Source organism: Seriola dumerili, unplaced genomic scaffold (assembly GCF_002260705.1).
Source record: "Seriola dumerili isolate Sdu_G_001 unplaced genomic scaffold, Sdu_1.0 BDQW01000088.1, whole genome shotgun sequence".
NCBI classification, from domain to species: Eukaryota; Metazoa; Chordata; class Actinopteri; order Carangiformes; family Carangidae; genus Seriola; species Seriola dumerili.
The window spans coordinates 3,364,991-3,381,881 of NW_019174343.1; the positions used below are offsets into that span (position 1 = coordinate 3,364,991).

The following is a 16,891-nucleotide window of genomic DNA, read 5'->3' on the forward strand; positions in this document are numbered from 1 at the left end:
GGAGGGGCGTTTATTGTTGGAACATTAATAAAAAGTGCGGCTGGCTGCTTGTCTGTCAGAGTGCTACTGTTCAGTGGCGGGATGGACTCGTTAAGTGCGCGGATGATCCAGTGTCCCGGAGAGGACTCGGTCTGTGTGAGCTGACAGGACCTGGCGGTTTGAAGGTCTGCAGCTCAGAGACAGAGGGACAGATGATCTGAGCGTGTACCTGCAGGCTGAGACTGTGAGCGGCTCAGAGGCAGATCCTCCGCAGAACACGCCCTGATAGAAAAAGGTAAAAGACACACACTCTGGCCTGATCAACCAAGGAGCCGAGTCTGCTTACCTGAAAACACCAGCCCCAATGCTCCACCACGTACGGGCTCACACCGCCGGACACCTACCAAATGAAATCAGGACGAGTTCACTTCCACAAACGCTGGTTTGTCCCGAGGAGCTTTATCCACGTCTGTCGCGCGATCGGAACACCTGGAGGTCCCGCCGGACTCGATAGAGAAATAAAGCAGGTTACAGAGCATTGATCCACCGGCCGGGCTCAGCACCATGAGTAGGAAGACTCGGCGCTGGATTTTACATTTTTTCCTGTGCCTTGGAATAGTGTATGTGAAAATCGGGTGAGTTACCGGGATGTTCCACAGGTTGTCTTTGCATTTACACACAGGTGCTGTAAGAGGTTGAGAGGCTCGCAGGAGAAAAACATACAGAATTTAAAACAGTTTTCCATTAAAGGAAAAGCTGCAGGAATGTAAACACACCAGATGCATGTAGATAGGTCAGAGCATTGTTTATTTCCTCACCTAATGGTCTGTATTAAAAACACCTGAAGGACCAACATTAGAAAAAAAAAATGCCATATTTTAACCTTTCCGCCTTCACCGCAGGGGTCTGTCATCGGTGGTTGCGCTGGGAGCGAGCATCATCTGTAATAAGATCCCCGGCTTGGCCCCCCGTCAGAGGACGATCTGTCAGAGCCGACCCGACGCCATCATAGTGATCGGAGAAGGAGTTCAGATGGGCATCAATGAATGTCAGTTCCAGTTCAGACACGGACGCTGGAACTGCTCGGCCCTGGGAGAGAGGACCGTGTTCGGGAAAGAGCTCAAAGTGGGTACGTTGCACTTTGATTTGATCTGAACAAGATGTGCGCGAGGGGGAAAAATCTGCACATGTATTGTTATTTGTGCAACAAGCATTTTTGAATTCATGTTATTTCCCTACATTGTGCTATGGGGTTCTGTGATCGGTCCTCTGTTATAAGTTGTTTTATCTCATTGTATGCAGACTAGTATTCCTAAAGGGTTCTAAGCATTTACATTAACAACGTTTGTTATTAGAGAATCACTGGTTTTGTTGTTTTGAAGGTGAATCTTTAAGCCTTAGTACTAAGAGCTCCACTTTATCTTTGAGTCTTTGTACCAAAGCGCCGTAAGAGACACTGTTGAAACATGTCAGTGTGTCTATAGCTCTGTATAGTTACAATATTTGTTTTTACTAATAAAATGTATAGTGAGAGAAGCAGTTTCTTCTCTAAATTGCTGCACAGTATAGACCATAAAACCAGCAATAATTGTGCAAAACTGCACAACTGATTTTTTATTTATTCATTGTTATATCTGTTTCTTACTGTTTGATGCATCTCAATCAAAGTCTAAAAAGTGCATGAAAAAGCTGAACAGCAAACATTGGAAGTTGCTGTAAAGTGTCCAGAAATAGTCCAAGAAGACATTTCCTCCGAGGTGGTCGACCTCTGACACTGACAGAAGCTCAGACTCTTGGTGGGAAAAGAAGCCACAGATCTTATCCTGTATGTGGAATAAGGCTGGAGGCGATGCTTGCTCCAGAGACAGGATAGTGGAAACAAGTTGAGAATCATATTTAACACACATGGTATTCCACTGTCTCAGTTCACCCTGTCATCTCATAGACAGAGATGCAGAGCTTGAGGGTCATATTTCACTCTTAAGTGTCATTAAGGATTATATAGCTCACCTCATGTTTAAGCCTTTCATATATGCCGATTGCTGCTTTGTACATTGTGCATTGATATTATGTTGTGTTACATGAAATGGTCGTGGTATTAGCCGTGACGGATGTTGAGTGCAGAACAGATTCACACATGCAGGATGAATAGTTTGATGTGATAGAGTCATCAGGTGACCTCTCTGATTGTGATGGTTAAGATTATACATTAGAATCTTTTGTCTAATAATTTCAGCGTGTTTTATCATATCTATAACTGAATGCATTTCCTTATCACCCTGTTGCTGTTTCACAGCCTGTAACATGTGGACCGACATGCTCTTTATCTCGTCTCAGCTAAACGACCTTCATGTATGTTCATAAAATACTTTCCCCCCAAAAGTTTCAAGTTCAGACAAGCACTTTCTTCTAGGTTTACAAACTTACCTCCAGGTTCTGCAGCTTTGGCAGGCTGATGTTTTATGTAGAACGATTTGAGGCTGCTGCTTCAGGGAGGCAACTACACGTTTTATGCATATCAGCAGATTCAAACAAAACTCCGTGAGAGGAGACGGTTGCGAATACACAATTTACTACTACAAGATGAGAATCAGGCTGATTTTCAGGAGACAGCGGCTCGGCTGGATCGCTGCTCAGTTCCAGCTGCCCTGCATAGAGCCTGTCTGAATATATTGTTTTGTTCCAGCAGACTTGACCACTGATAACTGACAGCACACTTACATTTAGGATTGTAGTTGTTGTTGTATTATGCCATAAAGATCTATTATCCTCCACATCCTCCCCCGTACTGGCTGCTTCTATACTGACTGAAGGAGTAGATCACAGAGTGTTTATTGCAAATTATGTAACAGTTAACATATCTGCTTTACAAATGGAATGCTAGGATGTCTTTCAGAGACTCTCATCACATTGTTCCGACAAATCTCAACACTTGCCCATAAATTTCAGTGTTCAAAGAACTACGACCTTAAATGTCTAAAAAAAACTTCTATGGCGGTTTAATGGTTAAAGATGATGACTTTATTGGAGCATTTTTTGCAACTTATGGTCATTTTTGGACGGTTTCCACATGTGCTCCAACAGGAATTATCTCTATAATTAAAAAACGCCGTTGACTTGAAGCACTCTGATTTATGGAGTGGATATCCATCTAGGTAGGGAGGCTCTGCATGCCTCTCAGATTCACCTCCACAGGGTGGATCCTAGTGTGATGGCAGCTGGGACAGGGGCCAAAATGATGCCTGGACATTAAATCCCACTCAATGGTCTCAAATATATAGCTTTACCAATCATATGTAATCAATAGACTGAATGTCGATTGGTTGAAGTTGTTAGATTATACTCCATTTACAGACACGTCACAAGGCTGAAGGTTCTTTGATTACAACTCATAAATACAATAGTTTCCTTCATTAGGGCTTCACTCCTCTTCCAGTCTTCTTCTTTATATTTTCTGCAAGATTCAGAACTACCTCTGAAGTTTATCCGTTTAAAGAGAGGATGATTAATGAACGAGACTTGGCTCGGCTCATGTATTTTATGATTTGGTTTGAGGCAGCTATGCCAGGTATGTAAGGAGGCTTGACAGTGTCTGAAATAGTGAATCCTGTTGTTGGCAATTGTGATTAAAAACGTCTTTCCTCTTTATCGCAGGCAGCAAGGAGGCCGCGTTCACCTACGCTATTATCGCTGCCGGGGTCGCCCATGCAGTCACTGCAGCCTGCACCCAGGGTAGTCTGAGTGGCTGCGGCTGTGACAAGGAGAAACAGGGTTTCTACAACCAGGAGGAAGGCTGGAAGTGGGGCGGCTGCTCTGCAGACGTCCACTATGGCCTGGGTTTCTCCAAGGTGTTTGTGGACGCGCGGGAAATTAAGCAGAATGCCAGGACGCTCATGAATTTACACAACAACGAAGTGGGACGCAAGGTACATTTGTTTTTGCTTTTATTTTATCTCATCCACCTCACGTCATAATCACCCAGTAATAAGTTATTTGCAACAGATGCTCAAGGTCACAAAGACCAAAGCACTGGGTAATAAAGTCTAGGCTGGGAGTGTGAAGGTGAATTTTAACATTTGACCTGTTAACACTTCAGTGTTGCGGTATCACTTTGTCATTGTAACATCAGTGAAGACAGCTTTTAAAGGATGTGTACTTGGTGGCCAACAAATTTTTGTTTTGATATGAGAAAACCGAAATCGGGAAACTAGCTGTTTCCCTATCACTATTTAGAAAAAGGGAAACAAAGAACAGACAATGACCTGTTTCCAGTTTTTTCTGTTGATAATTAAAAAAAAGGGGAAACGATAAAACGATGCGTTATCTGTTTTTTCTCGATGTGATTATAAATGGATATTGTGAATTGAAATACCTGTGTGGAAATCATATTCATCAATTTTGTGTTGATTTTTCTGGTGTGACCCAGAAGTTGTAAATAGTACGCTGCTTGTCACATACCTGGATGTCAGGAGCATTAGTTACAGTGATTTTGAGCCATTATTTGGACGTTAACAAAATGTCTTTGCAGGAATGTGTGAGTTTTAGTGAAGAGTGCAGAACAAATGGAATGTCTTGTGGTGATATCAGCTGTTTCCTGATTTTGGTTTTCTCATTTCAAAATGAAAATTCCTTGGCCACCAAGTAAACGGACCGATGAGGCTGGCAAAGACCGGCAATATTCAATATGTTCTCTCCCAAAACCAACAATGAATGTGTCCTACTAACAAGTAGCCTGATATATCTTATTCTTCTGTGCCACAGAGCTCCATTGTTGTCTATTCAAAGCACATCAATGACATGAACACATATATTGTAGTTCATTTTGACCTAGTCCCATACACAGAAAATTAATCCGCTGCTGAAACTAATCTCCAAACAATGCACTATGAGTAACATTTGATAAAAAAAACTTACTGAGCCTTTTTTTTAAGATGAAACTATATCCACCGGCTGACTGATGTGTTTTTTGACTTCAAGCCCTGAAGCCATGGAAAGTAAATGAAAGTACAAAACAAGTTTTAAATCACATTACTGGTGGTTCAGAATGAACCACAGATATAGAACGAAAAGCCACATTAAAACCAAGTCTGACACAGGATTGACACATGTACAGTAGCCTGGGTAACACTTTCACGTGGCTGTTGTTGAACTGGTGACTTGTAAGAACTTTTAAAAGAAATCAAAAGCTGGGGCTAGAACATCTACTCTTACTTGCTGATTGAGAAATCGGGATCAGGCCATACAGTTAGCGCAGTTAGCATCTTTTATTTGTTTATGTTGTTTGTTAGCTTGTAACTGGCAGTGGCTGACACACTGTTAGTGGTTGTGCTAGTGCTAACTCTCTCTCTGTGCTGACAAGGTTTCAGGTTTATTTAGCACCGCCCCCCGTCCCCACCAGCTGACAGGATTGGTTCCTTAGGTTTGTGACGTATGAAACCCTGGCTGTCTCAATCTGTTGTCATGAGACTGTAATTGGTTCACTGCAGTTCAAGGTGGAAACACTCAGTCATGGTGTTGATGATTATTTCACTCATCTGTATTATATAAAAACATAATATGGATGTTAACAAGGTTAAACAGTTGATTTTCATCAGAGGGGGTTTTAAACTGTAGAGTAAACACAGTAAATCTATGCAGTGTCTGTCATTAAACAGGTCAAACAACAGAGATAAAGAAGTATACGCACCAATGTATAAAACATGATTATTGTTATATTTGTCATTATTAAAATAACTCTGATATATGATGCCGCTCAGCTTTACATGATGGCATTCTAGTTAAATGCAGGTTAAGCTATGTTGTCTTGTAATTCTCAGGCATTTATAATATAAAAGGTATAAATGTGGAGGTTTCACGTGGTATTTTTTGATTAGCTGATGAGTTGGATCTAGTTTCGGTTGCAGCCATTTCTCACAATCTTACACTGACATACAGTAGGTAATAACCAGGGCCAGTTACAGGGAGAGGGACATTAGAAGCCACTGAGGACAAAGTGTGGTCGATGCAGGAGCCTACACTAATTGAGAGAAAGTAAATAATGTAGAGTCAAGAGGTAACAGTGTCTGATAAGATGCACAGTGAAGCGAACCCAGGTCCGTGACCATATGAGAGTACATTAGCTGGACTCTCAGGAAGCAAATGACCGATCAATAGAAAGTGCAGGATCAGCCACAAAGTGGCACCACAAGAAATCTAGTGGAAAAGCCACAGCAGACATATGAGGGATCAGCCTGAGGTAAATGTCTACACAGTCAGGAGAGGATAACAGAGGGAGACACAGAGTAATTAATTCAATTCATTTGATTTAGTTCGCACAATAGAAAAGATGAAGAAATATGTGAGGTGTCTCTGGCAATGAAAAACCCAATCGAGATATAATCATTTAGAGGTTTGGTCATTCCATGATCTGCCAAAGGAAATCCTCCAGTGGTGAAGAGCAAACTGAAGGTGTGGATGAAAAGTGGAGGTGAACTGGGTGGAGGTGGGAACAGCAGAGAAAGGAACTGTTTTAAATTTGGCAGCGACAAGAAGATTGGCTCACAGAAGCCAAGGTGAAATCTGATTGGTTGAAGTGAAGCTGACTGAGATGAAAGGAAAGAGAAAGAGGGAGAGAGAGAGTAAGCAGAGAGAGAATGAAGGAAGTCCTCCTGACTGAACTTTTACTAAAAGACTGATATCAGTCATGAAGAGGTTCTTAAGGGGTAATTAAATGAATTCATTTTATTTAGTTGCACAATAGAAAAGATGAACAAATGTTAGAAGTCTGTGGCAATTAGACGCCACATCATCATTTAAAGGGGTAGTTATTCCATGAGCTGCAGAGAAACATTCCCACCAAAGAAAATATTGTTTCTTACCTTTTCTTACCAGGCAACAGCAGATAAGATAAAAAAAATCCCAAAACCCACGGATGGTGCTTGATCAAGTCAGTGGAATGCACCAGTTTTTCTTAGTTATGTCATTCCAGTGATCGAGCAGATGAGAACAAAAGTGCAGGTCGGGAGAAGGAGTGCCTCTGGGAAATCACATGCACAGTAAAGTAACGATGGCCAAGAAGGGAGAGCAACTGTTGTTCTGTGATGTTTCAGGCAGAGGTAAAGGACTTAGTCATATCACAGATGGGTTTTCGACTTGGAGTGATGCTTTTGTTTCGACAGAGTTGAATGTGATGTCTCAGAACTCCCTGGACAGGAACGAGGTTTAAATTTTGACAGCAGCGAGATGATTGGCTCGCAGACAAAATGTGATTGGTTTAACTGGAAGAGTGACCGCCACCAGTCAGCTGATTGAGTTGGAAGCAGGAAAGGGAAGAGAGAGAGACAGAGTAATTGTAATAGAGTAAACATGAAGATCTTCTTGATTGAGCTACGCTTCATTTAACAGTTGTTTCTTCCTCTTTGTTTGTTTTGGAGTCTTGAGATGTTTGAAATGACATTTTCACTGTTGAAAACATGGCGCCACAAATCCCTGATCGCTCAGTGTGGAGCAATTTAGGGTCTGTAAAAGAGCCTATTTTAGAGGTTAATATAAACATGTCTGCAGTTTACTCAGTTGCCGGTTTATTAGGTACACATAGTTAAACCTAGTGCAGCCTAGTACAACAGTCCTGCAATGAATCCTACCTTCATGAAGGTTATGTTGTTCAGTTTTTGTTGGAACGGGTTTAGAGAAGTGCCGATTTAACTTTATGAATCAACACCTTGTCTCCAGAGGATGAATCCTACTGACACTGGTTATTTGCTGACTTTTCCTCACCGCCATTTGAAACTATTGAAATATCATGCCCTGCTCAGCATGAATTTTAATTATTTTGTTGATTTTCATCTAATGCCATCATCAGGTCAAAATTTTACCGAAGCAAATATTAGCATGCTCACATGCTATATGCTAACCTGCGATAATGAACACTGTAAACATTATACCTACTAAACATCAGCATGTTAGCATTTGTCATTAAGGGCATGTTACCAAGCCTGACTATAGCCCCTTAGAGCTGCAAGCATGGACTGCTGGTCTGACAAAACAAGCTAATTTATGGCATTAGCATCTAGAAAATTGTAACTGGCATTTTAATTGTGTTCTGGCATTTTATGAGATAAATCAGTACTAAACTAGAGGGCCACTATGAGAGTGCAGACCTCCACTAAGGCCAATGTTAAACAAGATACACCAGACTTCAGAGAGAAAAATTCAAATTCATAGTAAATGGTCCGGATCTGCCCCAAAATTTATTGGGTTCCTCCCTGACCCATGCCCCATCCCTCCACCAAGTTCAGTGCAAATCAGTAGAGTACTTTTTGGATAATCCGGCTGACAAATCTTATTTGAAGTGTTGATCCATAAGAAGATATATTTGTGGTTTTAAGAACCGAAAACCATCTCAATGTAGTTTTACATCTCCTCTCTCAGGCTTCTCTCTGGAGCTCTAGTAACAACAGGTCGGTGAGCCAATCAGAAGAGAGGAGGCTCTGAGTCTCTCTTCTGATTGGTTGACTGTTTTCTGGGTGATTAAATGAAAATATAGCAGATTTCAGGTATTACACTCAGAGAAACCAAATCCTGCAAGGTTGGATGGTGGGTCCAGGTGGGCGGGGCCTGGGGCATGGCTGAGAGCGGTAACTGCTTTGTTGTGACATCACAAAGTTACAGAAGTCTTGACAGCTGGTTTTAAGGCTCAGTTTCTGAATACAGGTTGTGTGCATTTCTCTGTGGACTGGGACTTTGATACTTTCAGAGTATTAATATAGAACCTAGACCTGCTTTATAATCAAACAACACATGGACACCTACCTTTATAATATATGGGACCTTTAATGTGCACTACTTTCTATCAGAGGAATAAACATGAAACTTTGTATTTAGAGGGCTGTACTGCTGAGAAGTGAGTTTGCTTAGAAAGAGTTCATGTCAGTATCACAGTGACAGGTTGTGGTCCCATTCAGGGACAAAGAGGAATTGTTTCATCTGACTAGGCTTTGGTGGTGGAAGGTTTCACATCTGAGGTCAGGCACCAGTCAGAATGTGATACAATCTCTTAATATACACTTACTAAATTGATACCTCTGTAATTATTGTAGTGAGGCTTTCATGTTTAATTGGAGATGATGTCAGAGTGTGTTTTGAGTGTCAACCTTCAAATTTCTTGAGAAGAATCAACAATAGTGTAAAAGGTGCCATGGGAGGCTTACAGGGTCTCTGTTAGACAAACAATGGCAGCTTCGTTGGCATCTCACTTCACTGAACTCCATGAATTATATGTTTGTCAGATCTCGGGAGCATGACCACACTAAGCTGTGTGCATCCAAGGCTTTTGACAATTACCCCACGAGACTCCAGAAAGTCTGAGGCCATATCAGAGTGGAATAATTAAAAAGCAGGGTGAGGCTTCTTTAATGCCAGCGAGGGTGAGGATGGAGGAGGGTAAGCTGATGTCATTCCGCCCGAGGCGCACAGAGAATGCCCCGGCTGCTTTGCCAAACACACCAAACAGTTCCACTCTAACCCTAAAAAGGCCTTTCACTGTTGCCAGTCTACTCACTATAAATGTCTCAACGTGGTGACAGAACAAACCGTCTCTTCAGTCACCACAAGAACTCATGAATTAAACCTGCTTATGTCTGAATTCATCACCTTATAGGCCTACAGTTTCATTTTATTCTCAGTATATATGAAGAAAAATTCTGTGGTCACACTTTTCCATAGTTCTTGTCCATAGTAAAGCAATTATTGTAGGTCTGTGAGACAAAAACCAGATTGCTCTTTAGAGGCAGGAGACAGAAGATCTACAAATCTATGAGCTGAAGGTGTTTGCAGACCTGCACAATAAGTTAGAAAGACTCATTTGCATTTCTTCATTTTTCTGTTCATTTTGAAATCAATATTTATGTAAGTCAAAGTAATTCGACTGCATTTGATTCATTAAATGCACTTCTCAGGCTGTGCACTAATGGAGTCATTTACTGTATGTGTAAGTGTACGTTTGCAGCATGAAACACTACAACTTTAAACTGCATGGGTTTGTAAAATTTGGGTGAAAAACAATTAGAACCAATTATCATATTTGAAAAAAATGAAGGAATTTTTCATAGAAAATCAGACAAAACAAAATAGAATATTTTAAGTTTTACTCCAGCAATTAAATATTCAGCTTTCATAAAGTTGGGGACATGTGAGAGACAATAAAATGCCGAAACCAAAGCAGCAGAAGCCAGGATATACTGACTTTCAGTCCCTATGAGTCGAGCTTCAATAACCCCGGATCCGACATTTCCCATAATGCTTGATAGCATTTTTTATTACACCTTTTTTGCTGGGTAAATGCATAAAAAAGTATTCTCCTAACTCAAGGTGAACTGGATACTGTGTTCAAAGATGGTTGCCCATTCAGTCCTGTAAAAGTTTCTCACTGGGCACAAACGCAGAAAAAGCCTCTGCGTGTTTTTAAAACTTATCTTGGGGCTGCAGTTCACTCTTTCATCCTGGAGAGCAGTGTAGCTGCGGAGTTTCTGGTACAGCACCATGCTGGGCAGGTGACAGGGATGTCTACAGGGGTTGTGCTCTGAAGGACCGAAAAGTGGCTTCACCCGGGTGTTGTGTTTACATGAACGCCGACCGGAGCCGGAGCCGATAAATACCCACGTCTACTGCTACTGAGTCATTTAACCTAGGAGTGAATGCTGACTGAACCCTTTTCCATTGCCGACAAAAGCCTGAAGTACTGTCTATAACTCGTAAACCGATGTGTAAAATCAAGATGTCCTTTGTTTTAACTTGTTTTAATTATACTGTTAATATGACTGAAATAAACCCAATGAAAAGTCTATGATTTGTGTATGAATATAGGAATTTATTGAACAGCACATCATCCATGAAGTAAGAGTTTTTCCATGCTTTTGAGTGTGGTTCTTCCATGTTTTGAAGCTCATGCAGTCTTGTAAAAGAATGGAACATACATAGCTACCAGCCATAGAGTGACATACTGTAGCAGCTCTGAGGTCTCAGGAATGCTTACATTCATTTGGAATGCTAGAAAACTTTTGTCTCAACCTGTTGAACTATTCATGCAATATCTGTGAATATTTCTCTGAACTGATGTTTCTCACCTGCTCATTATGGAAAGACAGCAACAAACAAATTGTAAGAAACTGTGTGTACTTCATGTATCAGGCAAAGCTCTTATAAAGATGTGGTAGATACAGCAGTTTAATCTAAAAAAACAAAAAGTTTAAAGTAAAACTGTATTTTCAGTTGGTTTGAGTAGTTTCGTCTTCACACCTTCCAGCTTGAAACTTTGCCTCATCTGAAATTTTCCTCCATATTGTAGGTTCTGGAGAAGGGCATGCATCTGGAGTGTAAGTGTCACGGTGTGTCAGGATCTTGCACCACCAAAACTTGCTGGACGACTCTCCCCAAGTTCCGTCAGCTGGGATTCATCCTCAAAGACAAGTACAACCAGGCCATCCACGTGGAGCCAGTGCGAGCCAGCCGCAACAAGCGCCCCACTTTCCTGAAGATCAAGAAACCCCATTCCTACCGTAAGCCCCTGGACACAGAGTTGGTCTACATCGAGAGATCGCCTAACTATTGCGAGGCGGACCCTCTGACGGGCAGCATGGGAACGCAGGGTCGCCTGTGCAACAAAACAGCTCAGCAGCCCAACAGCTGCGACCTGATGTGCTGCGGTCGGGGATATAACACACACCAGTACTCGCGCGTTTGGCAGTGCAACTGCAAGTTCCTGTGGTGCTGCTACGTTAAATGCAACACCTGCAGTGAGAGGACGGAGGTATATACCTGTAAATAGAGATATTTATTGGACGTGTATTCAGACAGCTAGACTGGACTGTGTGTGCACGTGCCTGTTGTATATTTCAGAAGAAGGCTTCTGACACACGTGCTGTCTTGGCATTACAGCAGCTTCCTCCAACTTGTGTTGTGCAAGTGCACATCAGCCATCACACTGGACTCAACCTATGGGCTCATACATTTTATTTTTATTGTTTCGAATGCCATGTCATGCCCCAGGCTTGACTTCTCTGCAGGCCACACTGCTCTGATGGCATGACTCACCTCAAACAGTGATAGTTTTTTTTTCTTCTTCTAGACTAATAATTTATTCAGTGAGAAAACTACTGATCATTTCACTGTCAACTAAATCTGGTAAGGTTTATCAGTTGGTGTAGATGCCTGATATTTTAGTAAAAAGAAACTATTCAAGTGCACTTATGAGTAAAAAGAATTTTTTTCTTTTTTTTTAAAGACAACTTAAACACTGGAGCTGAAACGTGAAACAGTCAGAACTGAACTCGACTGACAGATTAACATTGAACTACTGATTCTGGACTCAGTATGATAGTATTGTTTTCTGCTTGTTTCTTTCCCCCCTCCCCCTCCAGTTTGCTGCTAGTTGTCTGGATTGATGTCTGTTATGGAGTTTGTGAGCGAGCAGCCATATTGACTCTTCTAAGCTAAGTTGACACCACCAGGAGCAAACGCAAAAAGCTTCCAGACAGAAATTTCCCTCAATGTTGGTTGATAGAATATATTTTGTAAGAGATTATTTTTATATAAATATTGTTTTATTTATTTTCGATCTCTGTGTAAGATTTTTTCCCTTAGCATTTCTTTAACCACTGAAACATGAAATAAAATAAAAGTTTTGATTTACATCATGAAATTTCAGATCAAAGAATCCAATTCAAGTTATTGACACTTGGTTCTCTGGACACATTTCAATAAGTATTAAGGTTTTCTACCCCGCCCTTCCCTAACAATGAAATATAAAACACAAGGTACCTTATCGTTTTTTTTAGTTTTTTTTTGTGACTGAACTGATGAAATCATGTCACCAAGAACCTGACACTTGTCATGTAGACCCACACTGCATTTTCATTTGTTTTTGTTTAATAAATGTCGTCTCAGAATTAACAGAACGAGGTGATTTTGTGTTTTAATGAACATTTTTCATGTTTGGGTTGATGATGAGGGCAGATCAGAGGGAAGTAGGTGTAAGTGAGGGTCACGCTGCAGGTGTCACAGCAGTGTGTGTTCCTCAGCGAGCAGTGGGAGTGTGGAGCTGCCGGCTGATGGATTACTCTGACATCTGCTTCATTCACTCCTCAGCAACGTTGCTACAACAACCACACTGTGCCCCCCAAAAATGCTCCTCGTCTCATCGAGAGGCCAGACTGCCCATTAAGAAAATGGTAACCATGCAAAGCCCAGATAAAATTTGGATGCTATTTATTTTGTGGAAATAGCAAATGAGAAGAAACCGGGGAGGGGGGGGGGGCTTTACAATAGCACGGGGATGATGTCAAGAAGGATTTCAATCTGAGCAATAGAAAAGGTCTTAACTCCCGGAATAATCGGCACAAAACATTCCTCGGCTAAACTTTGCCTCAATAGAGTGACGCTTTTCAAAAGGCAGCTGGCCAAACAGCCTTGGTTAGAGTAACACCGAGGCTCTGTCACTGAGAACTCAACAACATTATCTGGTGTCTCAGGCTGCACTGGCTTCTTTCTACTCACATCTCTAATAATTCTGTCAACATGAAACACAGGCTCACAGATGGACAACTGATCTATTGACAGTGTCACTGTCTATCTTACATCCATTCCTCCTTTTCACTAACAAACCTACTGCTCTGTGTAACTTTGTAATAATGGATCCTTTATAAAGGCTTAATGTTAGACTGACTGAGTTTACATATCATATATGATAAAAGAACAATTATGATATTGTTTACTATTCAGTATTAGACTGAAAACTTGATTCCCCTGGTTCACTAATATTACCTTTCAAAGATCATAGATATTGTCCTGTTAGCCCGATAGTACTATCTTAAGTGTCATGGTATATTACCCTGTTACCATGGTACCTCCTGGCACCACTGGTACCCTGGTACGCTCAGATATGGTTTGGTATCTATCCCCTAAGGTACCTGCTTTAGTACTTCCTATGGTATATCAACATGGTAGTGCCTTGGAACCAGCATGTTACTGCGTTATATGTTGTTATATGTTATATGTTGTAATGTTAAAGTCAGAAGTACCACGGTACCACTATGGTTTACATGGTCACATGTCTTATGTGTTTTGATGATATATTGTTTATAAGTTATGGCTTGACTACACTGGATTGGTTTTAAATGTGTCTGAACACATCCTTCCATTGCTCTCATCCTTTTACTGTTCAATCCTCATCTATTCTCTGCAGTATGTCTACATGGTTTCAGCTTTGTGAAATTCAGTTTGATTGTTCTGTCTACACAGTGTGTCCACACAAAAGAGAGTGAAACTGCTCTCATTGAACCATGCTGTAAAAATAAAGGTGGAAAATAGCGATATATGCAAAACCTACTTTTTCGAACTTGAGTAGCAAGGAGTAGCATTCCTCGAAAAAATGCAGAAGTTAAACAAGAACAACTTCCTGTAGCTAGCAAGCGAAACAGGAAGTGTTGCATATCTTTGGAGAGAATGATACTTTTAACCCGAAACTTAGGAAAGTAGTTCATCATATGACTCCGAGGGTCTGTACAAAATTTGGTGCTAATTGGCCACTAGCGGGCGCCACAAATTTGGTGTGCGTGATCAAGAGTCATTCCTCACTCCACAGTTAAAATTTGGTAATGATTGATTAAAGTGGGCGTTCCTTCACACATTTCACCTTTCAAATTTCATAAATTCAAAATAAATCACTTGTATGTCCTACAGACCTGAACTACAGACCTGAACTCTTTTCAGCACATCCACAGAAATGTTTTCCTCGGACTTGCAGGTCCGACTTGCGTCACCTTGAATGGCTCAGGGGGCTTGGACCCTGTTGNTTTCATAAATTCAAAATAAATCACTTGTATGTCCTACAGACCTGAACTCTTTTCAGCACATCCACAGAATTGTGACAAATGTTTTCCTCGGACTTGCTTTGCACCGGTGGACCTGCAGGTCCAACTTGCGTCACCTTGAAAACCTGCTTGCAGGTCTTGATTAATATTATGATCTCCTTTAGCAGATAATGGAGTTGTCCAATTGTCAACTGTTTTGTTTGTTTCAGTGTTTAATCCGACATGAATGAGAAGTCTCAGAAAAGTGGGAATTTGAACATTAAACAACTCACTGACGACAAGACAAACTCTGCTAGTCTAAAGAAAATCATGACATGAATGAAAGCTCCAACAAGTGAGTGAAATTTACTGGTTCTGCTGGATCAGTCATCTGTTGTCTGGGAAGAAGCTGCAGAGCATCTGCACTAAAATTCATGTATAAACAATTTATTAACATTCACAACTGCAAAATTGTTGCATTACTGGGAGAACCCTTTAAAAAGATTTAATAATACATTTAAAATTGCAGAAGACTCACTGACATTTTCTGATGGCTTATTAAAAAATCAGAAACCCATGCACACATTTCTGATTGATTTATAAGAATGTCAAGATACAGTCAGAGTTACAAATTTCCCAAGATCCAAGGCGACATATTCAAATTGATTCTTTATTCTGACCAATGGTCCAAAACGAGATGTTCATTTTTAGGTTCCATTTTTATTTTATAATTTACTTAAATGTGGAACAAATTTCTTTCAAATAGAATAACAACTCAGTCGACCAGTAAACTTTTCTGGAAGTGTGATAATGCAGATAACTGGCAGTGATTCATTTCCTTTGTTTCTCTCAATCTTTTTTTTTTTGTTTGAAAACAATCAGGAGTAGACGGCGTGTATAACCCGTCCAGGTTGATTTATGTTTCCATAACATATTGTCATACACTCTCTTTAACTGCATACCATATTAAATCATGCACTTTCTCCGACTCACAGACACTGACTACAGAGAGAAAATCCAAACATAAGTCAAAGAACATATGACTCATCCCTCACAGGCCTCTGTCAAAGAACAAGCTCCAAAAGCACTAATGAACTGCTTCATGGTGTTTTTGCTATAAACACGAGTGTGTCACTGCCAAGGTCCCCGGTGTTTAATGCCGCTGCTTGTTGGAGGCGTTTGGAGCTGCTGGTGCCAGCCTCTGTGTGTGTCTGTGTGCGGTGCACCTGTGAACACCTGCACTGAGGTGCTGTTCCAGGATTTATGACTGCCATACTTCTCGCTGCGTGAGTCCACTGTTGTTGCTGCGACTGCCTGTCGACTCTGCATCTGTTCCTGAAGCTGCTCATGTGTGTCTCCTCCAAACTGCAACTGACAGTAGATATTTCATTTATGCAGAGCTTCATTCTTTTCATACAGAGCTTTGCTGGCTGTTATATTTCAGACCAGGGTCTTTCAGCATGAAAAAAAAAAAAGAAGTAACGACACTGCAAACTGGCACTGGAAGTTGTCATGCTTGGCTTGTGCAGTCTTTGTCAGAGCGCTGATTATTTAAGACAGGGGCTGCCTAATAACTACAGTTATGGCAGCACCTTGAAAGCGAGGGCCAATCAGGGTCCAAACTGTGCCAACAATGACGTGGTAGCCCAGGAATGAGCCAGAAACAAGGTACACGTACTCTGGAAAACCAAAGGGTGTTCTGAAGAATTTAATTGAAGGACGCATAAATCAAACATTTCATATCGGGGACTTTAAACACTGCATCTACAATAAATCAGAATTTGCCTCAGCAGTGATTGAATGAATGATGTGTTATTTGTTGGGTGAATAGACTAAGGTTGAAGCATGCCAGATAATAATAAACCTATAGCCCTGAGCTAAACTCCTGCTGTCTGGTTGTGAAATGTTTTTAGTGCTGAAATGGCTGCACCAGTAAAGCAGATGTAATAAAATTGCTTTTAGAGGTGTTGAAATTCTTCAGCAGTTTAGGGGATTGTAGAAGTTATGGCCATACTCTTCAACAAATTGCAAAATGCACCTACTTCTATTGGTATCCAGCCAAGCACATGGATTTGTTTTTATTTGAT

The 16,891-nt window shown here is 41.0% G+C and overlaps 1 protein-coding gene across 1 annotated transcript; it reads left to right on the top strand.

Annotated features, from left to right (window-relative positions):
• The first annotated feature begins 83 nt into the window (after window positions 1–83).
• Window positions 84–12,848, top strand: LOC111221679 (protein Wnt-7a). The gene is made up of 4 exons (XM_022745171.1): window positions 84–614; window positions 882–1,108; window positions 3,634–3,905; window positions 11,303–12,848. Exons 1-4 carry the CDS (start codon window positions 544–546, stop codon window positions 11,780–11,782), a joined length of 1,050 nt encoding a protein of 349 aa, XP_022600892.1. The 5' UTR covers window positions 84–543; the 3' UTR covers window positions 11,783–12,848.
• Window positions 12,849–16,891: the final 4,043 nt, after the last annotated feature.

Excerpts from the sequence above, each read along its gene's own strand:
- LOC111221679 (XM_022745171.1), top strand. The coding sequence starts at position 544 with ATGAGTAGGAAGACTCGGCGCTGGATTTTACATTTTTTCCTGTGCCTT. Across the intron at positions 615-881 it reads ATAGTGTATGTGAAAATCGG|GGGTCTGTCATCGGTGGTTG; the intron begins GTGAGTTACCGG and ends CCTTCACCGCAG. Across the intron at positions 1,109-3,633 it reads CGGGAAAGAGCTCAAAGTGG|GCAGCAAGGAGGCCGCGTTC; the intron begins GTACGTTGCACT and ends TCTTTATCGCAG.